The sequence below is a fragment of the Microtus pennsylvanicus genome, chromosome 12, assembly GCF_037038515.1.
Source record: "Microtus pennsylvanicus isolate mMicPen1 chromosome 12, mMicPen1.hap1, whole genome shotgun sequence".
NCBI lineage: Eukaryota > Metazoa > Chordata > Mammalia > Rodentia > Cricetidae > Microtus > Microtus pennsylvanicus.
The window spans coordinates 61,110,708-61,136,639 of NC_134590.1; the positions used below are offsets into that span (position 1 = coordinate 61,110,708).

At 48.6% G+C, this 25,932-nt stretch overlaps 1 protein-coding gene across 2 annotated transcripts in view; it reads right to left on the bottom strand.

The window, feature by feature from the left end:
- The window catches only part of Afap1 (actin filament associated protein 1), a 117,668-nt gene that overhangs the window by 59,513 nt on the left and 32,223 nt on the right, over positions 1-25,932 (bottom strand). For both annotated transcript variants that reach the window (XM_075943777.1, XM_075943778.1), the window contains exons 2-5: positions 14,166-14,297; positions 13,720-13,814; positions 5,574-5,682; positions 1,013-1,224 (exon numbers count right to left, since the gene is read on the bottom strand). In XM_075943777.1, the coding sequence (XP_075799892.1) occupies positions 1,013-1,224; positions 5,574-5,682; positions 13,720-13,814; positions 14,166-14,295 (546 nt within the window). In that variant the 5' untranslated portion in view covers positions 14,296-14,297. The remainder of the gene's footprint in view (positions 1-1,012; positions 1,225-5,573; positions 5,683-13,719; positions 13,815-14,165; positions 14,298-25,932) is intronic.

Consider the following 25,932-nt stretch of genomic DNA (forward strand, 5'->3'; position numbering starts at 1 on the left):
TGAGGCCGCCTACATGGGGAATGCAACTTCTCTTTCACATGAGAGCTGAATTCATTTGAAAATGTTTTATATAGCATGTCACCATCTTGCAGCTATTGCATCAGATTATAAATAAGGGCTGTGTTAATATTTTCATGCTTTAAAATCCCCGATGGCATCATTTTTGGCATATCCTATGTTTGGAAGAAATTCAGGCCACACATGTGGAAAAAATATGCACTTTGTTTTAAAAAGCTGAGCAAAAACATGAAGCACATACCCTGCCCTCAGAGCCTACGCAAGTAAGACACCCATAATTCACCATGGTCTCTGTTACAGTGTTATCTGCTCCACTAAATGTGCGGAAACAGAAACTCAGATTTTCTGCTTTAATGACTCACTTTTGAGCAATTGCTTCCTGAGATTAATTTGAAGACAAAAGGCAAAAACTGTGCAGTAAAGCCCCTGACCTAGTGACCAGTCATGGTTTCTAAAGGAAGGGGGGGGGGGGTTGCAGGAACGCAGTCTCCAAGGCTGCTCTTTCTTGGAGATCCCTAGGGGACAGCACGTGTGGCCAGAGTTCTGTGCCTTCCCCACCCTGCTTCTGGACTTACTCCACCTTCCTGTTTGCCTCAAAAACAAAACAAAAGAAAAAACTTCTTTTGGAAAGCAGGCTTTCCAAAAGAATGTCCTTTCCCTCTGCCTTCCCCTAGGCGCCTCCACAGGCTCCAGGCCTCTGCTGTGACCTGGCTGGGAGGAATTTACTGACTCACTACAAATGAGAAAGTCTATCTTGCAGCTTCTGGCAAGTCTCAACACTGCTCATTTCCACTGACACAAGCCACAGGCCCAGCGGGATGGGAAGGACTTGGGTGTGGGGCAACCATGAGCCCTCCCTGCAGAGGTGCCAGCCTGGCTGGGCTGGGCCCTGCCCCTGGTGCTTGCCTCCCCTGTGGTAGCATCTGCATGCACCAGCTGCCATCCTGTACTTCAGGAAGTACTGTCAATGGCACAGCCCCGCTGGGCTCCTCACCAGCAGCTTGGTGTCCTTGATAACACAGAGTAGCTTGGTCCACTGGCCAAACCGTTTCTTGCGCAGCAGGAAGGCGCAGATCTTGGCATCTTTAACCAGGTCCATAGAGGCCTCCTCCGAAGGCCACTGGTGCCTGGTTTTCTTCCCTTTTCCGTCTTCTTCCTCTTCATCATACGACTCATAGGAACTGCTCATGGCATCAGAGTCATAATCTATAGGAGAAAAGGGCAGAGGTGAGGAGCAGACCTCACAACTCACCTCACGTGGACACATTTCCAACGCCTGTGAACTCCAGTGAGACGAATTTTCTCCCTGAGAATGAAAACTCCAAGACCCAGATAGTGGAAACTCAAGAAAATGCTTCAAATGCAATCACTAAACATGGAGATTTATTTTTAAAATCTCTAGACTTTCACATAGACAGGATGATGTCATGCTGATGGCAGCATTAGCTATACTCTGCCTCGGGTGGCCACTCGGGAACCTTGTCCATATAGGGTCTCTACTCTTTATCTGGCCTGTATTAAATATGCCCCAAGTCTGCCTGCTGACACTTCTACCCAAAGACCAGAACACTCAGGATCCACCAGAGGGTCACCTTGGAGCTGGGGTGGGATTTGTCCCATCTTTCTGACAGCATGCCCTTCACACAAGGACACATCAGCTCAGATTACAGTTTCTCCACACACCTCCTGCTCTCTCTTCCCTTGGGCTCTCTGCATAGACCACAAGCCTCCCCCATCTCCTCTCTCTCTGCTGACATAACATGTGCTCATGTACTAGTATGGAGCTCAAAGCTTCTCCCAGAGAACACTCCTTGATATCAAAGGCCACATCATGGGCTCAAGGGTGATTCTCTGGTACTCGTGTGCTGAGGTCTGCAGGCTAACATGGCTGCATATGGAGATGGGGTTTTGGGGTTATACTTAAGATAAAATCTATTACCAATGTGGCTACGACCATACATGTGGAGTCCTAATCCCATGGGAGTGGTGAGAGAGGAGGGCAAGGGAAAGAGGGAAGGGAGAAGAGAGAAAGACAGAAAGAGGGACACTATCAAGACAGGACTGAGGACACAGCCAGAAGGATCTGAGCTAGATCACCTGTACGATAAACTAAGAATTTCAGCATCCCACCCTCCGGGGACCGAGGGTGATCTGTGGCAGCAGCCTGAACAGGCCAATGTAACACCCGACATAACACCAACATAACCACGAGACCCTTGTGACACCGCACACAGCCTAGCAGACTCCTCACGGTGCACACAGTCAGCCGTCCAGGTCAGGCTGTGAGCCTGGGGAAGTGAGACCATCTTCTCGCATGTGACAGCTAGGTGCACAGTCAGAGGTTCAAGCGCACATGTAGATCCGTCAGAGGGACAGTCGCACACTCAGGCCTGAGGTAGGCTGGAGTGGAAGTGGCACACATACACATCACCTGGGGAGTGGTAGCAGGCCCGAGTGTAGGGACGGGACTATAAAAAGGATGCGAGACCACATGCTCTGAGAAGTGCCAAGGATACAGAAAGGAGGGTTTCAGTTTGTACACACCAGGCACAGAGTGATAAACAGGCCAGCTCCCCCTGCTACCCTCAGAGCAGCAGCCTTTCTCTTTCATCTCTCCCCTCCTACACACCAGCTCCCAATGTCTGCATCTGCCCAACACCCGCTCTTTACATGGTGGCCATGTAAAGGAACATATCAATCTTCATTTTTATTAAAATTAAGGAATTAAGCCTTGAACACCCACCCATTTTTACATACAGTTCAATGGCCCAAAGCCTACGACTGTGTGGGCATTGCACGGCAGGGCAGAGACAGAACACGGTCTCTGTCCCCAGTATGATGGAGGAGAGAATACCGTCTAGAGAGGCCCATGCTGTCAGATACAGGGAACTAAGAGTCAGATATATCAGACATTGGGAGAACAAGATTGTCACCCAGCCCCTGGAGAAGCTCCTGGTAGTCAGCCAGAAGTCTGAGGAAAGTGCCAGAAGCAAATGCACCCTGGGAAACAGCACAGTTTCCAGAGCATGTGGCTACTTGGTGTTGGCAATGGTGTGGAAGCCCTTGAGCAGCACGGGGCGGGTGGCGGTGGGCAGGACTGTTAGTCTGTGCTGCAACCCACCCTATGAGCCTCACAAAGACAATTGCTTTAGGGTGGAGTGTTGGGTGAACATGGACATTTAAAAAGTTTTAAGCAATTATTCTGCTTATTTATTGTGGAGACCCATATGCCATGGTACACATGTGGAGGTCTGAATTGGGGAGTTCATTCTCTCTTTCCGCCATGTGGGTCCTGGGGATCAAACTCAGGTCATCAGATTGGAGGGCAAGTACCCTCCGTCGACCTTTTTATACTCTTTCCAATAGTAAGTATATAACAACGAAAGGAGTTTTAGAGATGAGCGTAGGAACATAGGGTGTCACAGCTTGAAGCAGAATCAAGAGGAGGTGGAGGCACACAGTCTTGCATGGGCCAATCAAGACCAGCAGTGGACAAGGCCAGGCTTCTAGTCAAGAAGAATCATTCTCACACGTGTTGGAGAGCATGGGGTTCTCAGGGTTCACCTCAATTCCTAGAGCACCAGAGCTCAGCAAACATGCAGAGAACAGACAGTGGGTACTAGCAGATAGGTAAGTCAGCTCTGAGTGAAAACCGGCTGAGCTCACTCGCTCAACCTGGGGCAGCACAGGAGGAGGCGAGTAGGGCTTCTTCTTCCTGATGACCAGCCCACCAGACTGGCCCAGTAGACTTCCCCAGGACTGTTCCCCTGCTATGGCATGTATGGGGTCACTCCCTCAAGAACCTCGGTAAGGCCTTCGTAACACTCCTTCTCTAATGGAATCGCAGGGGACACAGGCTCAGCCACCTGCCTCCCAGTCCCTACTTTACAGGAAAAGTGCAGCCCCTGTGCCTCCCTGCTGAGGCCACATCACAAGTCACTGGTAACACTGAGGTGAGACACTTGCTCAAAGGGACACAGGATGACTCTGGTCACTGCGGCTTCCCCTGGTTTGCGGGCTCTGCTGTTGCACTGTCTTCTGGTACAGGCAGCACAAGTGTTTTGTCACAGCAACCTAGGAAGGGCTTCCCTACAGCACAGGCTACGTGCAGCTTCTCAGGGCAAAACTCCACAGGCCTCCAGGCAAAAGAACACTTTGTCTGTAGCATCCAAGATGTGGAAGGCAGGGAGGTGGGGAAGGCTGGGAAATGCCCTCATAGAAGAAAGAAGTCCAAGACAGGAAAAACTTCCCTTTCATGTCTGCCAATAAACCTAGTGTCATCACAGTGGATGCTCAGAATCACTTGAATACATTCTGTCAAATTTTTTTATTTTCTATTTATTTATTAATTGGTTGGTTGGTTGCTGTTGTTTTGTTTTGTTTTTGAGACAGGGTTTCTCTGTAATCTCCCTGGCTGTCTTGGAACTCACTGTAGAACAGACTGGCCTTGAACTCACAGAGATCCACCTGCCTCTGCCTCCTGCATGCTGGGATTAAAGGTGTGTAGGTCACCACACCCTGTACCAGGCACATTTTTAAATAAAGGAGAAACTACAGCCTGTAAACTTCCAGGTGCCGGAGTCTAAAGTAACCACCCTGCAGATCAGAGCAACCCTCTGGTTTCCAGGAGCGCCCAGTGGTCATGGCGTACACAGTGCAGGGCAGGGGTCTGGGCTGGATGGGAACCTGGAAAGGCACTTGTCCTCAGGCGGCACCCAGGCTGCTCTTGCGCTGGCTGCTTTCCCTTCCTGAGCCCCCAGCACCGTCACCTTCCGGCATCTCAGTACATGCTGCTTTCCTGAAACTTATCACCAAAGAAGAAAGGAAGAGAAAAGTGCCAAGTTTCTATGCAGCAGAGGCTTCAGGTAAGGTCACATGATTTCACAGGAAGACAGAAGAGGGGAGAAAACACGGCATGGCCTATTAATGCTCTGGAGACCTCACAACCCCAATCAGTAACCACTCTTTTTCCTACATAATCCATCTGTTCCCTGAGCACACACTGAGATGCTCCACCCAGCACCCTGCTGAGAGGGCACTAGTATCTGACACTCAGAGGAGAGGACAGCATTAGTAATGACACCTGAATTCCAGGGGTGTTAGAGAAGGTGCCAGTGTGCATCTGGGTTTAAAAGGAAGACTACTGAGGTCGGCATCAGGAGCCTGAGGACCATGACTTCAACAAAAATTGTCCAGTAAAACCTGCTCGACTCATCACAAAAGAAGAGCCTGCACCCAACAGGCAGCCTGGGAGAAACCTCGGACTGCAGGGCTGTGCTTTGTGAGGACCAAAAGAGGCCAGGGTGGGGCACAAAGGAATGTGCCACAGAACCACTTCTCTCCCAACCTCAGGGAACCTTGTCTGCCCACACCTGGCTCTGTGGCACAAGGCACCTCTGAGCCTGACTAACCACAAGCTATATTCATTGCCTTCCTTAGGTCCCAGATCTATCGCGCCCACATTTCTGTGGTGATGTTTAACCCTGTCTCCTCCACGCCCAGTGCCTCCACTCCTGTGAATGAAGGGACCACCCTGGCGGGTGGCTGCCACTCACTTGAGGTGATGTACTCTGGAGCTTTTCCAGGACTCAACGGCACGGCTTCCTCATAGTAACCCTCTGGCAGAGAGGACGTTGGTAATGGCGGAGGCCCGCTGTCAGGAGGCTGAGGGCGAAAGGAAAACCATGCTGGATTAGGATGGCTGCTGAAAGCGATCCAGTATCTCCTCTAGAGATAAGTTCAAGGTCACCAGGACCTGCACCACTTTTCCTCCTCATGTCCATCCCCCAGCCTCACCCTGGCTGGTCACAGATCACTCAGCTTCCACCAGTACCTGAAGGGAGTCCCACCTTCACCAGGGCACATTTCACCTGACTACTACTGGCACACAGTAAGCCATCAGAAGCCTGCCCCCAAATCCATCTTGGCTGACTGACACTTGCCCTCTCCAGCTGAGACAGGATCTATGTATTCCTCTTCACCCTCATAATGCCTGCCAGACACTCCATGGCTGAGTGCCCCCACAGACAGCACCAAACACAGAGGAAGTGTGTGCCCATTCCCAGGGCTCCTCTCAGGTTGGGCAATGGGGCGAAAGCAGTGCGGGTCCTGAACCACCCCCCACCTGCCACTCTCTGGAGGCAGCGTCTGTTCTTTACTTAAACCATCCCATCAGAATTCCCTACGAGCTCTGGCTGTTCCACTATCCGCACCACAACTTTAGACCATCGAAGAGCTAGGAGTTCCTTAGCCCAAACCAGATCCTACCAGCCTGCACGATGCACCCCAGATCCTCTCTTCCCTAACTTTCCCAGCCACTAATCCACGCCAGCCCCTTCTCTGCACATCCATGGGACACTGCTGATCCTCACTCTTGTTGGTCCTTCTACCAAGATAAAAAGACAGACGGAAAGAGTTCTGGTTGTCCAGGAACCATGCTCCCTGCCTGGCAATGCACTCCAGCTTGGCTGTTCACAGGTCCCAGCGGTCAGCCTGGACGGGAGCCCTGCAGGAATGCTACTGAGTCGCCTCACGCTATGCGGACGCAGAGAGCAAGGCCCAGAATCTAAAGCATGCTGCTCAGAACCAGACTTGCTCCTGCCCTAGTTGGGTTTCCAGACACCCTGGCATCTGTTAAAGACCTTTTCTAACATTGCCCCTCCTCTGTGCAAAGCTGATTCACACTATCTATGTTCTGTGAACAATCAGGAAGTGGCAAGCTCCCTCCAGCTCGGACACCGCTCCACTGACATCATGGGCTTTGTTTTTATTCTTAGGTAAACCCTCCAGAATGTGACTCCGTCACTTTCCACTAACTCTTAGTCCAAAAAATCCTTTGTGAGTGACTAATGGCTACTGCACACCCACCCTACCTCCTCCTCCTGCAGCTGGAGAGAGGATTGATTCCCAGTTTGGCTAGCAGAATACTATTACCCAGCCACTTAGGCCAGTTCCCTGCAGAAACACCTCCAATCCCTCCTACCCCTACCTTGCTCCCTGGGTGGTCACCATCCTGCCATCTACCTACAAGCTAAAGGGCCACCTTTGTAGGCAGCTAGCACTCACTGGAGGGGATTACTTCAGAGCTGTCCCAGGGCCCATGCTGGCTCACCCAAAGTCTTCCTGTCCTCCCTAGGGGACTGACCTAAGAAGGGTCCTGACATGCTGTGCTTGGCATTGGGTGAAGCTAGACATTCAGCCTGGAATACTGCAGCTGCTTCACGCATGAGAAGGCAGGGACTCCACCTTCCTCTGAGCGTGGTCAAACCAACTGCTCACACCCCGGACTGTCTCAAAGAGCTGAGACAAACTGATGTTGGTGTGCAAACAGGTCAGACCTCCCTTCAAGGAGTGTTAGTAGGAAGGAGGTGAGAAAGGCCGGTGTGTACTGGGTGGGGTTTGTGAACAGATGCAGACAAGCCATCGAGGTCACAGCCGTCAGAGACACACTTTAGATCTCACTGTCCCACCTCTAGAAACGCAACAGGAAGATCCTATGAGCCAATGAGAAATAAAACGAGCTAAGAAGTTCAACAAACATTTCTGGAAAAATCTAAACAACCATCAAAGGAAGAATTCTGGCCAGTGAGATGGTCCAGCACGTAAGCACACTTGGAAGGTGCCTTGGTTTGCTTCCTGTTGCACGATAAACACCATCGCCAAAAGCAGCTTAGGGAGAACAGAGCTTATTTCGTTTGAAGCCTACAGTTCATCATGAAGAGAGGACAGAGCAGGAACCTAGAGACAGGAACTGATGCAGAGGCCATGGAGGAATGCTAATTACTGGCTTGTTCCTCATGGCTTGCTCAGTTTGCTTCCTTAAACTTCCCAGGGCCACCTGTCCAGGGGTGGCACCATCTGCAGAGGGTTGGAAATCTTCAACATCAATCATCAATCAGGAAAAAGGCTTAAAGGCTTGCCTACAATCTGATCTTATGGAGGCATTTTCTCAATTGAGGTTCCCTTTCCCAGATGACCACAACTTATGTCAAGTTAACCTAAATAAATAAATAACAAACAAGACAACAACAAAAACCCTAACCAGTACACTGTGCAAACCTCAAAAGCCAAGTATGATGCCGGAAGCCCCAGAGGAAGGAGAGGACTTGCCCTCTGACCACCCAAGCATTCTGTGGCACATTTACCACAATTCACACACAAACAATAATAATAGAGTATCTTTTCAGAAGGGACGATGCTTAGATGCACTTCCACACAACGCAGTGTGGCTAGGAGTCACTGAGCTGACAAACCCCATCAGCACTGATGAGTGGAAGAATATGGTGGCTCTGACCTCTTTCTAGATTTCTTGAGTGTTTCTCATTAAGAAACACAAAGGCAGGTGGCTTCTCACCTAAAGTGCTAACACAAAGTTGCCTTTCTTACATGTGTCTGCATAGCTTATGTTTTTAATATAAAACTTAGCACTTTTTGGCTATGTTTTTTCTGTCTTTTTTAAAATAAAATTTTTATTTGTTTATTTTATATCCTGGCTACAGTTTCCCCTCCCTCCTGTCCTCCCAGTGCCTTCCCCCCAGCACCACTCTGTTCCCATTCGGCAGTCCATTTCCCCTCTGCTTCTGTTTAGGAAAGGGCCATGTTGGATATCAACAAAACATGGCATATTGAGTTGCAGTAAGACTAAGCACCTCCCCAAGTATTAAAACTGGGCAAGGTGACCTAGTATGAGGAGTAGGGTCCCGAAAGCCAGTGAAAGAGTCAGAGGTAGTTATTCCCACTGTTAGGAGTCCAAATTATTTCATTTTCAATTATGTGTGTGTGTGTGAACATACATGTACCTTTGTGTGTCATGAATGTCAGTGCCTGCAGAGGGCAGAAGAGGGCATGGGACTTTGGCGCTAGAATTAGTGGTAGATGTGAGCCCCTCAGTATTCACCATCCTGATGTTGAGCAGAGAAGGGTGGGGGAGGGAGGAACTGAACCATCACACTAAGGCTGCCATGACAATAATGGACTAAACCTCTGAGCTATACATAAGCCCCAGTTAAATATTCCCCTTTATAAGAGTTGTTATGGTCATAGTGTCTCTTCACAGCAACAGAAACCCTAAAAAACGAGCCTATGGGGGACATTCTCATCCAGATCACAGAACCCTGTTGACCCAGTGGTGTTGTGAGGAGCAGAAGCAAAAACAGATCATCACAGAACTGGCACAGGCAGCAGCCAGCACCAACACACATGGGGAATCCCTTTCCAGAGAAGTGCCTGCCCACCCAAACCTCTCAGCACTCGCAGCAAACCAAGCACAGCTAGTTAAAGAGTTGCACACCTCAGTGAGAAACAAATCCAAGAGCTGTCCAGAAAGCCCAGCTCTTCAAGGAGCTGGCTCTATTACGCTTATGTCTGCTTTGGTTTACTGTAGTTTCCCTGATGTGAGGCACTGGAATACATTCCAACTTTGCTGTACATTACGTGTGTGCTCACTGGGCTTGAGAAGTCCCCACCCTCACATGGCAAGCTCAGGAGCACACCCAAGAACTCCCAGGAGAACTTGCACTGGCTGCTGAAGCATATCGATCCGGCAGAAGTCTGCAGTTCGCACAGCCTGCCCACAGTGGGCTGCAGGCATGTTTACTTGGAGGCAATTTGAGAACAAATGGACATTCCCTTGGCTTCTGAGAGCAGCATCTATGTTACAAAGCTGACCCTTGGCTGGCATTAGGAAGCAAGTAATAAATAAAGGAAAGGAAGAAGCTGGGTGTGGTGGCACATACTTTTGATCCCAGCACTGGGGATGCAGAGACAGGCACAATTCTGTAAGGTTTTTTTTTTCTCAAGATAGGGTTTCTGTGTAGCTTTGAAGCCTATCCTGGAACTAGTTCATGTAGACCAGGCTGGCCTCAAACTCACAGAGATCCTCGTGCCTCTGCCTCCTGAGTGTTGGGATTAAAGGTGTGCGATACCACCGCCTGGCTTCAGATTTCTGTGAGTTTGAGTTCTAGGATAGCCAGGGCTACATAGTGAGAGCCTGTTTGAAAAGGAAGGGAGGGAGGAAGGAGAGGGAGAGAGGAAAAAAAGAAGAAAACATAAGCTATATGCCATCTTCAAATGCTTTAATTTTAATTTACTTGAAAAACAGCAAGAGATAGTAACTGCAGAAAGCTGGCATATTAGGATGTCCCAAAGGATCAGAATTCTTATTTAAGTAGTCTTAAGTAGTAATGAACTTTGCTTCTGTTGTTGTGGTAAAATATCCTACTAGAGAACAACATGGAGAAGAATGGGCTTTCATTTGGCTTCAATTCCAGGTTCCAGTCCATCACTGGGAAAGTTGAAGTCACCTGGATGCTGCTTATTTATGAGCATTACAACCATACATAGATCCTTCATCAAATTATCTCTCGATTGGCCCCTTCTTCTCTCTGAAACAGCCAGAGCCTCCACTGCCCACCTAACTCTTCACCACCTGCCAACCTCCCACAAGAAAGGCCCCATCAGCTCTGAGCATCCAATGGCTTTCCAGCTGAAGATTCCAGTCTTCCAGATTATTCCCTCAAAACAACATGCTCATTTTATCACAGCAACAGGTATTGATAGCAACAGGCAGAAAGCAGTATCCAACGTTACACGCCACAACAGGCAGAAGGCGATATCCAACATTACAAGCCACAAAAAGGCAAAAGCCAGGGCACTATAGCAGTTTACGACATGGGAAAGGATTCTAACTGGTATAACTCACACACTATGCTGGGATTTATGTTCTTTTTCTCCCCTCAATGATCAGGACACATAAGCCAGAGAAACCCTTTCCCCACTACAACAGAAAGCAAACGAGGACAGACATCATGTTTCTCCTGATAAACTCACAGCTCCTGCCCATCAGCCTGCCAAGCACTGTGGCCGCCTCTGAACATTGCCCACCCAAGCCCCAGCATCTACCCGCTTATATCTACTACACAGTTCTGGGTACATCTGGCTCACTCTTGGGTCTGTGCCTTCATCTGGGATCCCCTCTGCCCCATACGGTCTCCTTCCCATTGCATCCTTACCTCACAAGAGGCAAACTCTCCACAAAGTCAGTCTGTCAAGATTAGTGAGCTTGCCGAAAGCTAGCCCAAGGCAAACTGAACTGAGTTTACTGACAGACAAACTCAATTTTCACTAAACACCCTAAGAAAGGCATGTTGGAGTGTGTCTGTGAGCCCAGCACTGGGAAGCAGAGGCAGGAGGATTACAAATTCCAGTCCAGCCTGTTATAGACAATGAATCCCAAGTCTTCCTGGGCTACAGACAGGGACCTATCTTTCAAAACCCCTCATAAAAATGTCCTAGAATGTCTTAGCCAAGCCCTGAACTGTCATGGGTTGACACAGACATCATCCAGTTCTGCAAATGACCAGACTGATGGCCACACGATGCTAAACACTCATGGCCAGCAGACTCTTCTCTAAAGTATGTACCAAACTGTCATTGGGTGAACTGGATTGGAGGGGAAGTCCACAGAAACGCCATTGCTCAAAGTACTGACCCATCAGTGAGAACACTTCTTCTGAAACTGGCACCCAAAGGACTCCGTCCCTCCAGGAAGCCCATGGGACATGCAGTCCAGGTCAGAGCTGGACACTGCACAGGAGGAGTCATGCAGCCCCTACAGCCTCCGCCATTCTCCTGCCTGCGTCTAGGTGCACACTCCTCCCCCACAATCCTAAAATGCTCCCCAAGATACAACGTGTGACGATGGAATGGAAGTGCCACAGAGTGCCACAGGCTCAAGACAAGTCTAAAGCAGAACATTTAAGCCAGAAAACAGTGGACCACTGATTTCCATCCAGCTTATATTTTGGAGAAACAAATTACCAGTAAAAAATACTAATGTTGTTGAATGAATTACTTTTGGAATATGAGTTCATGTAGCTAAAAATAGTAAACGATATAATAATTATAATAATAATAATAACAGGAAGTTTCTACAAAAGGAAAGGAAAAGAAATCAATAATTAAAAATAAGTTTATGGCCCAGCAAGATGGCTCCGCAGGTGAAGACAATACCCTCAAGCCTGATGACCTGAGTTAGATCCCACATCCTGGATGGAGGAAAATGACTCCTGCCAGTTGCCCTCTGACCTCCATACCCCCCCCCCCAAGGCACACGGACGTGCTGGAGCCTATTCAGGGAACAGGTCCAAGCCTGGCAGGCTCCTCCCACCTGTGGCCCTTGCCCCATAACAGTTTCTGCTTTTCCTGCTTATCAAGTGACCTGAATAAGTCACATATCCTCAAAAATCTTCTCCAAAAAATTGGTAGTCACAGCCCTCACATGCCATAGAGCAGTGGCTCTCAACCTTCCTCATGCTGTGACCCTTTAAGATACTTTCTCATGTTGGGGTGACCCCCAAGCATAAAATTATTTTTCTACTTCATAACTGTAATTTTGATACTGTTATGAACCATAATGCAAATTGTCTGTGTTTTCCAATGGTTTTAGGCGATCCCTGTGAAAGGGGCATCCCTTTGGGGGTTGAACAACCCACAGGTTGAGAACCACTGCTCTAAAGTGCTTTGAGAGTTTTAAGAAGCCTCACCAAGAGGGATTACATGAAATAACAGTTATCTCTTCGTCTTTGGTTACCACATTCTTCCACCTTAGTTGTCTATAGCCAATCAGAAGCATTGTGTACAAAGTTCTGTAAATAACCACTAAGTTTTAAATCCCTTTTACTAGCGTACATGGTTATAATTACTGTTTATTAGTAGTATTCGTTATTGCCGTTAACATCTCACTCTGCCTAACCATAAGTTAAGCTTTTCAAATGTCTGTATAAACAGAAGTAAAGCCAGAGAAAGGAACAGCATTGTGCAAGGGGCATCATGGGTCATAGCATGAGGAACAAACATGGCTGTGGAGACAGACAAGACATGATCCTGCATCTTCTGGTTCAGACCCTGCCAGAAAAAAAAAATAGATGACCTAGCCAGGCAGTGGTGGTGCACACCTTTAATTCCAGCACTCAGGTGGCAGAGGCAGGCGAATCTCTGTGAGTTTGAGGCCAGCCTGTTCTACAGGGTTCCAGGAAAGTCAGAAAAGCACAAAGAAACCCTGTCTCAACCTCTACGCACCCCATAAAACATATGATAATCCCACACCTGACAGAGCAAATGTAGAAAGAAGCAACCAAGTGACCACTTTGCCATCATTTGCTTGAAAGTCAAATTCCCCCGATTCAGCAAGCTGCAGAACATAAAGATACAGAAAGAGCTGAAGGGAGATGGCAATGGCATATGAGGACATCCCCAGTTTGGAAAAAATATATAGCAAAAAAGAGAGTCTAAACCCATTTGAAATACATAAACTCAACTGAGTGTACATTTCTGGAATGTGCACATTTTTTTTCTTGGGGGAAAAAGCAAGATTTCACCCTGGAGTACAGCAATGAATGTCAGAGGTCACACAGAAAGAGGGTGGAGTCCTCGGGCTCTCCAGGCATGGTTCTGCCTGCTGCGTCTTCTGATTCCCCTTCATCTGTCTTAACAGATCTCTAAGAACCTGTGCTTCCAGGGTTCTACAAAGAAGCAAGAGCTCCTTCTCTAATAAGCAGCTACAGGACCCTGGGAACATACTCCGAAGAGCACCTCAGGCACAGAAAAGCCTTTCACCTTCTGGCTTCCATCACAGGCCTGACAGGTACATGAGCAGCCCAGGCCTCGGGGGCAGTGTGGATGGTGGGTAAGATGTCAACTCACCAGCCATGGCTGAGGGATCTCAGGCAGAGGCATCTGGGGAGGTGCTGGCAGGCTGTTGGCCTCTGCCTTCTGAGCATGGTCCTTCACTTCAAAGCCTGTAGGGATTAACAAAAACCACAGATTCGGGTGAGGAGGAGGACACCAACAGTAGCCTTTCCTGAGCCTTCTAGAGAACGGTGCAAACATTTATTCTCTCTGGTCCTTTACAGTAATCCTACAAGGGGGCATCATGGTTCTCCATGTAACTGTGAAGGGTCTGCCTGTGACCAGGCCAGACAGAGAGGAAGGGGAGGGAGAGGTGGTGCAGAAGAATTTATGAAGTGGGTAATGTCAGAGGATAAATGAAGGAAGAGAACAAATGAATACACTTTAGAAACACGGAGGAATTAACAAGGGTTCGGAAGCCTAGGACTGGACCAAGGACACCGGCAGCCTGCAAGACTCACCCTTGGATGATGACTGTATTCGCAGCAGGATGTTGGTGAGCACGGCCTTTTTCTCTCTGACAGTTGACGTGAGGTACTCATGGTCCAGGAGCTCCAGAAAGAGACGAAGTTCAACTATTAATTCTTCCATTGCTGGAAAGAAAGGAGAGAGGAGGAAGGGGCTCCTTAGGCTGAGGGTTTGCAGGTGTCATTCAGAGTGTGCGCTTCTCCCCATTGTCTCTCCTTCAGTCTGATCACCAGATGAAGCATTCTAGCACGAGAAGTGAGCTTGCTCAGCCAGGCCCACTGCAAACTCACGATCCTCCCACACAGTCCACTCATGGCTCCTTCACCCTCACTTCGAGGCAGCAAAGCTCAACTGGAGAAGAGCCAGAGCCAAAGTCAACAGATGGAGCAGCCCCAAAGTAGACATTATTCCATGTCAGTGCCTGATGCTGAATTTCAGTGCACAGAAAGAGACCAGAGTTCAAAACGTCAGTTTTCAAGTAGCCATCAGCACACAGGTTTCAACATGCAGCCCCAACTTGCTCTGCTGAGCTGCTTCCATCACCAGGACGACAGGGATGCTATACACACTACAGCAAGGATACTAGGTGTCAGGGCAGCAAAAGTTCAAGTTCGGGTGGTGAACCACCCCCCCCCATGCCAAGTCCTTCCAGCTAAAATGCTGGCAGACATTGACATTTTGCACAAGACTGGAATGCAGGGTTGTATCAGCAACTTCTAACTGATTATGTGAGCTCTAGGGCATTCCAAAACCCTTTGCAGGGTTGGCAGGCCCACAGGAGTTTCACAACTGTAAGACCCTATCTTCCTGCTGCTACAATGACGGGGCAAATAAACATAAGGGTGAAACTGCATGCATACACATGTCAAGCACTGGCACGCAGCCTCAAGAACTGGCACAAAGCTTCAAGTGCTAGCACCTAAGCTCAAGTACTGGAACCTAGCCGCAAGCACTGGCACTAAGCTTCAAATGCTGGCACCTAGCCTCAAGCACCGGGCATCTAGCCTCATTAATGGCATGGTGTTCTTCACAGCTGGTGAAGGGCACTCTTAAAACATCCTTGACACTACTCAGGTAGTAAAAACCATTGCTTGTATCAAGTCTCAACCCTTGAGACTGGTCCATTCCCCTGCTGTGGCTCAGGAAGCCCTTCTGCAGATGGCAGCATGCTGGTCTGGAGAAGAAACGACAGAGCCTGGAGCCACCTGTGTCACCTGATTTGAACAAATAACGGGCCAGTTACAACTATTCATTCACACTTTCTTTTCTTCTCAGCCACTAGCTGGAGCCTCCTGGGTGCTAAGCAGGCACTGAGCCACCCCCAGGTCTACCCAGCCAGCACTTCGCAGACGCCTCTCACAAACAAGCTAACTGCACTCATCACTTCTGAGGAATCAGTTGATAGTTGTTTTTTTTTTTCAATGACCTTTTTGAGGTTCCATTAGGAATTTTGGAGTCTGTGTCAGCCACCGTGAATGTGACAACCCCCAAGACTTTTTCTATTAAGGTTGGAGTGACTCTGAGAAACAGAGCATTTAGGTACTGCACAATGTCACCTGCACAGCTCGGGTACCGTACAGCAAGTGTGGGCGACAGACAACCTGAAATGTAGTGACCTCACAACATCTCCTGTGGTCTAGAGCCAGATAGCATCAGAAACTCCAGTCACCAAGCTTATGGTGCAAAGAGAGAAGTCACCATTTTCTGTCAAGGTCACTGAACGCCCTCCCCCCTTTCTGGCTATCTAGTCAATTGAGGTTACTTCCATCATTAAGATGTCTTCCCCTCAGTCTGAATATAGATGAGAATCCAGCTGTCTTCCACTGAGCCCAATGTCAAGCACACCAGCAAACAGAGTGAACAATGTCTCTTTCTGCTTGCCTTATTCTAGTAAATGAAGATATTTTTCCTAAACCTATCTGCTATGTGTTAATATGTGTTGTTGACTAGTGTTTAATGAATTAACAAGTATCTTTAAACTGCTAGCTATGGACCAGTGACCTAGCACAGTAGGCAAAGCCTCATCACCTGCTGAGACCCAGCTTATTTTTTGCTTACCTCTAGAATCCTAAAGCACAGTCCATACAGAAAGCACTGCAGGAACGGCATAGGGAAGCCACTGACAGCTCTTAGGGAAAAGGCAAGCTGTGCCTACTCAAGTCACTGTGAGGACCCTTGGCATCTTGTTCAGCTCTCAGTAAGTACTGGATATGTCTGGGTTGTCTATAAGACACCAGGGCAGAGGGGGCACAGTACTTTACAGGGACAACAGTCAGGTCTCACAGCAAAGGGAGACTGGACTGGAAGAGTCGGGGGGCACAGCTAAAGCAAGGCCCCACTCTGACCTGGAGAAGCTGTCTGTGCACAGCAGTGAGAAGCTTGGACGATTGAGAGGTAACTCCTGGGCAAACACCGAGAATGCCTTTCTTAGAACACAGATGCTAAACACTTGCACACCTAACCACATGGCCTGCCTGGCTCACTAGGAAAGGCAACGGTTCTAGGGGGTCAGGGGGATGAGAGTGCCCATGCTTGTTGGGGCCACATGTTGCAGTCCTGAGACAGCACGGCCTCACCATCTAGTGGTAGGAGGAGAGTCCTGGCCAAAGCCACTCAGATCCAAATAGGAGCCCAACCAAGGGTTACAGCAGTCACACTGGGAGGGGCCCTTCCAATCCTCCTTTCGTACCTTGACACTGAATTCTGCTCTCTGAATAAGAGACATTAACTCTTTCGAGATAGCATTCAAAGAACCCTGTCACCACAACACGGAAGGTATGCCACCACAGTAACGTTCCTCAAGACCAACCCTCCCACTAAGCTTTGCTCAGCACTGTACAAATCGTTCTCCAAGACAGCGTCTGTTGGTAAGATGTTCAGCTTGCCAGTCCTAGCTCGCTTTCTATTGTGAGCAACACCATGACCAAAAGCATGGAGAGGAAAGGGTTTATTTTATCTTATGTCTTTCAGTCCATCACCAAGGGAAACCAAGGCAAGAACTGAAGAGAAACCATGGAGGAACACTGCTTACAGGCTCGCTCTCTCTCTCTCTCTCTCTCTCTCTCTCTCTCTCTCTCTCTCTCTCTCTCTCTCTCTCTCTCTCTCTCTCTCTCTCTCTCTCTCCCTAGCTTACTCAGCTACTTTTCTTATACAGCCCAGGTTCACTTGCCAAGGAATGGAAACCCCCACCTTTAGTAAATAGCCCTACCTAGGAATGGCACCTCCCATGGTGGACTGGGCCCTCCCACCTCAAGTAGCGATTAAGGAAATGCATCATAGACTCAGTCAAGGGCCAATCTGATCTGAGCAATTAATTCTTCAGCTGAGAGTGTTTCGAGGACTGAAAGCCTTGCTCAAGGCTGCAGTCCACTCTTCCTGCTGGACCCTGACCCGAGGACTGCACACTAACTAGTGGTCTAAGACCTGAGCATTTTTCAAGCTCTTTCCTCAAGGGTCCCTCTTGATCTTATCATCTCCAAAACAGGTGGCAGAGATAAGATTAAAAGCAGCCTGTGACTGGCCTGTGGCACAGGCTGAGGAGGCTCTGCAGAGTGAGACACTTTGTCAGACAACCCAGTCCTGAAACGCAGCGCCCTCTGCTAGATGAAATGGCAGTCACTGAACACAGACGGGGGCCAGGGACTTAAGAACTGCCAACCTCCCCACAAAAATTCCCCCCAAAATACCCTCATTCCAGTCTACTTGACAGTGTACCAAGGGGCTCATAGTCTGTCTCTTCCCCAAGGCAGGGGGAGATGTGAGCCAGGAGCCTCAGGGAGCCTCTCTTTGCAGGAATGTCTAGCATGATGGCTGACTGGTACCTGCTCTGTGTGCTAGGTCAATTCCCTAGTGAATTTCTCGTCTCCTTGACAGGCAGGGTCCCTGAGATGTGTCTTAAAGAGAAAATTGCCGAGGGAAAAATATGCTATCCCTGAATAGCAACTGTGGCTTCTGTGAAATCTTTAGAACTGAAGAGAAGCGTGGCAGGAGGCCAACTGGGACACGGCCCTTCCCTTGGGCAGTTCACACCTGGCAGGGCCTCTTCTGCTGAAGCGCATTCTCAGCATGTGCTGAAGGGACCCAGCTCTCCAGTGGCAGGGAAGGGAAGCAGCCACCACCCGAGTGTGGCCAAGCATATTTTCCCTTATAGGGTTACAGTTCAGACTCCTCCAACAGCTTCTTCCAAACATTTCCCCAGGCCTCGGCATAATCTAAGGAGGCTGCTTACAGGTTGGCCTCGAGCTCCAAGTAGTAGCGGCCGAGCTTTAAGTTTCCCTTGGCTGGAAGACAGCATCTGATGATCTTTAATAATTGAGATGACAGCCATCTGAATGCCTGAGTGAGTGTGGACGACAGTCACTAAACCTCTTTCCTTTCCGTTCGCTAATCTGTAATGTCGGAATCTCAAGAGTCAGCTGCCCAGCCATGCTGGCTGGGAAGATCCCAGAGGCTGCTGGGAAGATCCTCAGTCCAGATACTGTTGGGAATGGAACCTGAAGCTCTCCTTAGCTCGTGTGTGAACAGAACCATGACAATGTGCTCAGGTTCTGGTAGATGCTGCAAGAATCTTAGCCCTATCATCCATGTTGGAAGAAAGTCTATTTGTAGGAGCATGGTTATGGCTCTGGGCATTGTCCTTGGCGGGCGAGCAAGTTAGATCCAGGTCAGATGAAGTTCCCAAGGACTGGTGTGAAAATCCCCAGGACCCAGCCTTTCCAGGAAGTATTATAATTCTTAAGAGAAGTCCTAAGAGACAATACCCTTCCACTGGTTTGTAGAAAACTAAGACAGCCAGGATCTGGATGTGATTTCTGCTCACTATAGTGCAAGTCAGCTCACAGTAGCGCAGGGGAGGACTGTCTGATTCATATGGAGAGGCACACAGAGCTCACAGGTCACTCAGGGGAGTGCAGACACGACATGGGAAGCATGGTATCCCCACCCCGCTTACATCTGTCCAGTTTAATCCACTCAGTTTAATTAACTAGTTCTCAAACACTATGCTCACAAGGTTGTATTCAAAATTGAAAGACCAACCAGATGCAGTCCACGCTCCCACAGTCCAGAGCCAAGCTCAGCACAGGGAACCATAGCACCAGGAACAGGAGTGGCAGAGGGTTTAGAAAAAGTGGTCTTGATTTCTCTCCATTTTGTAAAGATAATTCCAGAATGAGGACTGAGGCTGTGCAGTGCTGGTGAAAGGTTAGAATGTGAATAGACACAGCCAGATGAGGGGCGACCTAAGGACAGAACGGAGTGCTATGCTGCTTTTCATTTCCGTTTTCATGCATGTGCATGCTTGCATGTATGTGGGCACACATGTCTGGGCACATGTACATGTATGGTTTATGGAGGTTGATGTTCATTCTTATCCTTGATCTCTCTTCCAACTTATTCATGGAGGCAGGATCTGTTAATCAGATTAGGATCTTACTCATCTCATCTCTCTAGCTATGTACTCTGAGCACCCGTTCTCTGTCTTCCCAGGCTAGAACGAAAGATGGCTGCCACACACATCCAGACTTTACGTGGGTTCTGGGGATCCAAACTCAGGTTCTTATGTTTGTGGGGCAAGAGCTTTAACCACTGAGCCATCTCCACAGCATGGGAAGGGCATATTTATGCTCTATTCGTTGTAAGAAATTATGACCATTACAGAACTAGAAACTCACTGCAAAGATGTCTGGGTACCAAGGGCATGGTGGACAGTATACAATCCCATACACTCAAGTGAAGAAACAAGCAAACATCACACACACACACTCACACACACACACACACACACAGAGAGAGAGAGAGAGAGAGAGAGAGAGAGAGAGAGAGTCAGAATTGTGACTACTATGAAAAAGCAAGTGGGCCAGAATGTCTTGTGTCATCATCTTTGGCTAGCACTGTCATAGATGGATTTATTGTTATACTATTTGTTCTCATGTAATTAAAAAACAGTTATTAATTTCAGGAAAACTTTGATTTAATGGGAAAACTTTGAATTTCCAAAAACAAAGTTATGACCATAAGAATTAAGTTGTTCACCATAAAGTGTTTACACTATGGGTCACCTAAGTGCACCAAGAACTTCAAATCAAATCACTCAGATCAGTCAAGGATCTCCGGTAGACTCTCTCCCACAGCCTAAGTAAGCTCAGGTCCCATCTGATCTTGCATGGTCACTCAGTGGGTCCTGAGCCCCCGTCTTTCCAGTATCAGCAAAGAAGGAACATAACAGACCAGGCAGTGGACCGAGACAAGATGGGGAGGGCATCAGTTACAACCTCATGGGCAGATTCCCTAAGAGATGAGCCAGAAAACAGGCATTGTGAACCACAGCACGCAGGGAATACGGATCTCCTCTAGTGAACCCTGTCAGTCATAGCAAAGCCCCCACAACCTCTCCCATCTGCACATCACTTCAGCAAAGACTAAAGAGGGAAACGTAAAACACCTAGGAGAAAACATTTAGAATTTTACAGTAGCCTCAGATTTCCAAGAACACCAAAAGTATCAAAATATATTTAAAAAACAAAATTTTTGAAAAAAAACATTTTTTTTTTCAAATGAGAGACCACATAGAAGAGATGTGCCTGACAAAGTGTTTCCGCCACTACACTGAACACCAAGCACGTACAAAGGCAAACAGCCCAGCAATGAGCAGGCCAAGGAGTGAGACATTTTTCCATTAAAGCTGCAAAAGGCCCCTGAGTGTGTAGGAAGGTGCTGCAGTCCCTCATTGCAAATGCACAAACCAAGTCACCGTGTATTCCTACAGTTACCAGCCAACTAAAGTTTAAATGACAGAAACACATTCCTCCAGTGGGAAGGGACAGGGAATCTTTCTTACTCCACTCCTAACCCTCAGAGGACAGTGTGACAGCATCCTAAAGCTAAAGATGCCCCCACTTGTGCCCAGGAACCCATGCCCAGGGACTTACACAAGACACATTACTGCACACATTCACACAACAATGTTGGCAACTTTATCCAAAACAGCCAAAAACCAAGTCCAACCTAAAGGACCATTAACAAGGCCCAAGGCCTCGTTAAACTGTATTCAGTCCAGAATTACCCTCAGCAATAAAAAAGAAATAAAGTATACACATAAAACCCAGGTAAATAAACCAGGCAGTGGTGATGCACTTGGGAGGCAGAGACAGGTGGATCTCTGTGAGCTTGAGACCAGCTTGGTCTGTGAAATGAGTTTAAGGACAGACAAGGTTAAAGAGAAACACTGACTCAAAAAAGCCACAAAATACATAATACATCTACATACATACATACATATGTACATATATAAAACCCAGTTAAATCTCTCAAAAGAGCTACATGAAGGGAACACCCACCCATACAATGAAATCCCAGTAAACACAATCCCAGACTCAGCCACTGCACCTGGCCACAGAGCCAGTCAGGGCTTCCCCAGACCTAGGTGTAGGAGGTTGGCCAGGTGACTCCAGGGCTGATGATGAGTTCTGAACTCAGACTGAGGTTCTGTGAGCAGCAGAGATCTGGAGAAACCCAACAGGCCAAGGTAACCAGGTAAAACAGGAAACACTGTCCTATCTGGTAATATGAGATCTGCATAAATATAATTTTAAGAAAGGGCTACTGGCTGGCAGCAATAAATGGATTAGGAACAGGGATGGGAAGCTTAGTTGGCTTCCCACAGGAGGAAGGCAGGCTCTGCTGCAGGTACCAGAGGGAGAAAACACACACTCAAACACAAAGGAAAGCATGGAGCCAAAAAAAGAGGAGTGAGTGGACTTTCTCATCTTGTGGGTGAGGAAAATGAGATTTAAGAAAGGCAAAGAGCTCGCACAGATTGAAAGAACAGAAACCATCAGGTCATACCAGTTCTGTCTTCATCCAAAGATTCTAAGACCCTGATGAAATGCAGCTGGCCTCGTAGGTGAAGAGGCAGTAATGCACAAAGCATTGGCCCACGGGGCACAACATTTGGAGAGAGACATGACTGCCTAGCCTGGGCATGGTGCATGGTACAGAGGTCAGGTGCTAGGGAATGACATCCTTTGTGGTTCTCTCGAATCCCATTGACAAGCTTCCTTCACAGTAACGAGACTTCTAAGTCACAGGGACAACCAGGAGGTGTGTCCTATGCACACTGCTATGGTTGTAACTAAGCAGACATGATCGCCTAGGGATGAAAGCCATGTGCAAAGGCACAAGGCTCAACACAATACATAAAGATTACTCACACTCAATATCCCTGCAAGGACAGGACACACGGGCACAATCGACCTGGCACCACCTCTAAACAGAGGAACAATCACACCGAAAGCCACTCAGGAGAAAGAAACGAACAACCATGCACCCTGCAAGCCTGTGCCACAGCCACTGAACTAAGCCCATACTACAGCTGGTACCACCTGACCATGGGGACAGCAGGCTCTACGCAGGAGGGACACTGGCTGGCAACTTCCACAGACCTTCTGCTGCCTCCAAGGGAGACATCCAGATCCATGAGGACCTCCAGACAGCTAACCAGTTCTAGCCTGATCATGTGACTCTTCACTGCTTTATTAAATAAAAAGCCTACTCTAATTGAGTTCTTAAAGCTACTACAACTTTGGGGACTGGCGAGATGGCTCAGCGAGTATAGGCATCTGTCACCAGGCTTAACGACCTAAGTTCCATCCCCAGGACCCAAATGTGGAGGTCGGAAACTAACTGCTGTGAGTTGTCCCGTTCTCCTCATACATATGCGGCACACACACCCCTCCCGCTCGCATGCACAGAAAATAAACAAATAAAAATACAGTTCACAAAAACTACAACATAGGACGCAAGGGATACAGTGGAAGCAGAGTCTTCCAGAACCCTGAGACAGCATCCTGATAAGCAAGCCTCTGTCACCTCAAACTCCCTCTACTATTTCCTGCCACATTTCCTGCACCCACCCCAGTCAGCCTTCCAGTTCAGAAGGCGGGAGAGGGCCACACAGTACTCTCTAGATGACAGAAGGAGAGAAGGCACAATCACAGCCCAGGAAGGCCTCCACATCGTCTCACAGACACCTTCCACAACCCAGGAAAACAAATGCATCAAGGGGTCACAAGGTCTGCCAGTAACGCCACAGGAGGTGACAGGACACAGGCTTTCTCTAATATATCTGACGAGGACTCGCCTCTTTGCACCTCTTTGCCCTGTTTTTGAGGGATGTTTAAGGGTGCAAGGATCAGCGATGGATAGAGGACGGCTCACACTCCCTGTCTTTGCAGGAAGAGGGGAGATGAGCCTAAAGGCCCTGGCAACCCCTTTCTATCAGTGACACCCGATCGTGTTGGGAAAACACCAGCTGCCTCCTGAGCTCTGTGAGGGCTCAATCACACTTCCACAGTAGGAAAGCCAAGGCAAAGGCATGGGCGGCACAACCCCTAAGAAGGGCAGACCTGCGGCAGAAGATAAGGGACCTTCCAAGTGCCACCTCCCACTCCGTTCCACACCCACCCAGTCAGCGGAATATTCCACCAGTCTCAGAACTGCTGGGTTTTCTGCAAACCAGGAAAAGAGCCTATACCACATCAAAGTTCCCTGCATCTGTTCTGGGTTCACGGAAATAAACTCCGAAAGGGAAGGCCTGAAACCCAAGACAAAGCACATTATCCTAACACCGTGGAAGCACTGGGAAGGGGGCACAGAAGCAAAGAGAAATACGGCCCCACGAGGCACTGGGAAGCGTGGCCAGTGATACCGAAGTCCACCCTCATATCCCTCAGGAGCTTTCTCACTGGCCCCTGCTGCTCAGCTGTCCACAGAGACTGCAGCTGAGCTCCTGCATCCTTCCGGCCCTTTCATTGGTCATCAGAAGGTGCTGAGCCCAGGGGCTATGTTCTGAGAACCAGAAGGAAGAGCCTGGGGCTCCTGACAGCAGGCGTGAGACAGCCTTAAAGCTCCAAGGAGGATGGGCCATGGCTCTCCTGGGAGTGGAGGCTGAAAGCTGGCATCTGTCTCTCCTCCTGGATCCCAGGCAGATGGCTTTCCCCCCTGAGTGTGGGAACAGGAGGCAGGGCGGTGGGCACCTCGCTCTGGGTAACATATGCCAGGGTGTTAATGGAAGCAAATTAGAGGCGAGGCTTGTCTCATGGCTGTGCTTCAGGGACTGGAGCTGCTGCATTCGCAGGATGGGTGAGAGCCAGGTTCCTCTGGGATGTGAAACTCCGGGCCCTGGAAGTCCTGCTTACAGCTCTTTGGACGTAGCCTCGAGTGTGCTCTGTAAAGCTGGGGTGGCCAGAGGCTTGACTGCGGACATTATTTTGTTAAATGTCCTATGTGTAGAGCTTGGCACTGTCTTTCGACACAAACCAGGCCTTCAGAAAATCCTGGCAACTGCCACTTTCATTCCCGGTATAATCTTCTACACAAAAGGAAGTTTATCAAGAGTTCCTCTCCACCCACAAAGAGCAGGTGGAAAGATTAAAGAGAGATAACATGCAGCCTGCCCTCTCCACAGTCACCAGCCAGTGCTCACTGGACCATTGCTCTGGCTGCCCCTCAGAACTCACATTAGTCCCCTGTGTGCTTTACAAGGAAGCTATTCCTCCAAACATGGCTCCTTTCTAACAGGAAGGAATTGTGATGAAAAGACAGCACCACTTCAAAAGACAGGAAACTTCATAAAGTAGCCAGGCTCAAAAGTGTTAGGAACATCAGTAGCATATATACTATACTAATACAGATGCAACACACACACGTGTACACGCACGCACACACACCGTATGCACGTGCGTTCAATACCATCTACACAATGCTGCTTCCCAGGTGTTTGCCTCAGTTTAGACCCCTGCCCTGGATTCCAGCTATTTGCAAGAACCTTCTGTGGAGGACTCAGGCATAACCACTGTGGAATGCGGTGGCAATGACTAATCACAGGTGTGAGACACCCTGGGCAGCCTGGGGCGGTCGGTGATAAAGCATTACAGAAATAGGGCCTCCAAGGGATTAGGAACTATAGGAAAAGCAGAACTTTCAAGCAAGATGCTGCCTGGTTACTCAGAGCAGGAAGTCAGTCGGTGACTGAGGCTTACCTTCACTGAGGCAAAGCAGAGCTCGGGCAGCCCAGGCCATTATCCACCCACCATCCCAACCAAAACCAGACAAGTCTCCCTAGGCACCCCTTCCAAATGCAGTCCTCCTGGCCCTTCACCATTGCCCTAAACTGGCCCACCATCTGTCTATCCCCCTCCCCACCCACATCTCTCTCTTCTCCCTCCCTCCCTCCCTCCTTTCCCCTTCTCTCAGGTCTCTCTTGCAAATGTCCTCTTTTCCTCTCACCTCTGCACTCTGCCTTCACACTCAAATACCTAAGAAAATACACACACAGAGAAAGGGCCATGTTTGGGGACCCTGGGTGAAGGACAAACAGAAAAACCTTTGTACTCCTTTTGAGACCTTTCCAAATGTCTGAATTATTTCAAAATAAACAAAGAGGGGGAAACCCACCACCCCTCTTCATGAACCATCCTATTCTCTCCTGGCCAGGGACTCTTCCCATTAAACCCATCCATTTTTTTCCCCATGAAACACTAAGAAGTCTTCATCTCCCACTACAGTTTGGGTAAGGTTCAAGGGTGGTCCCGGGGGCTCATGTATTAGGAACTCTGCCCTCTGCATGGCTGAGCAAATGGACCTTTATGAAGTGGAGCACAGAGAAGGTTATTTCTGGCTCCTCCATGGTCTTTCTTTGGCTTCCAGTCTCATCCAAGTTATCCTACATGTTCCCTGATGCTGTTTGCTGGGAATTCAAGG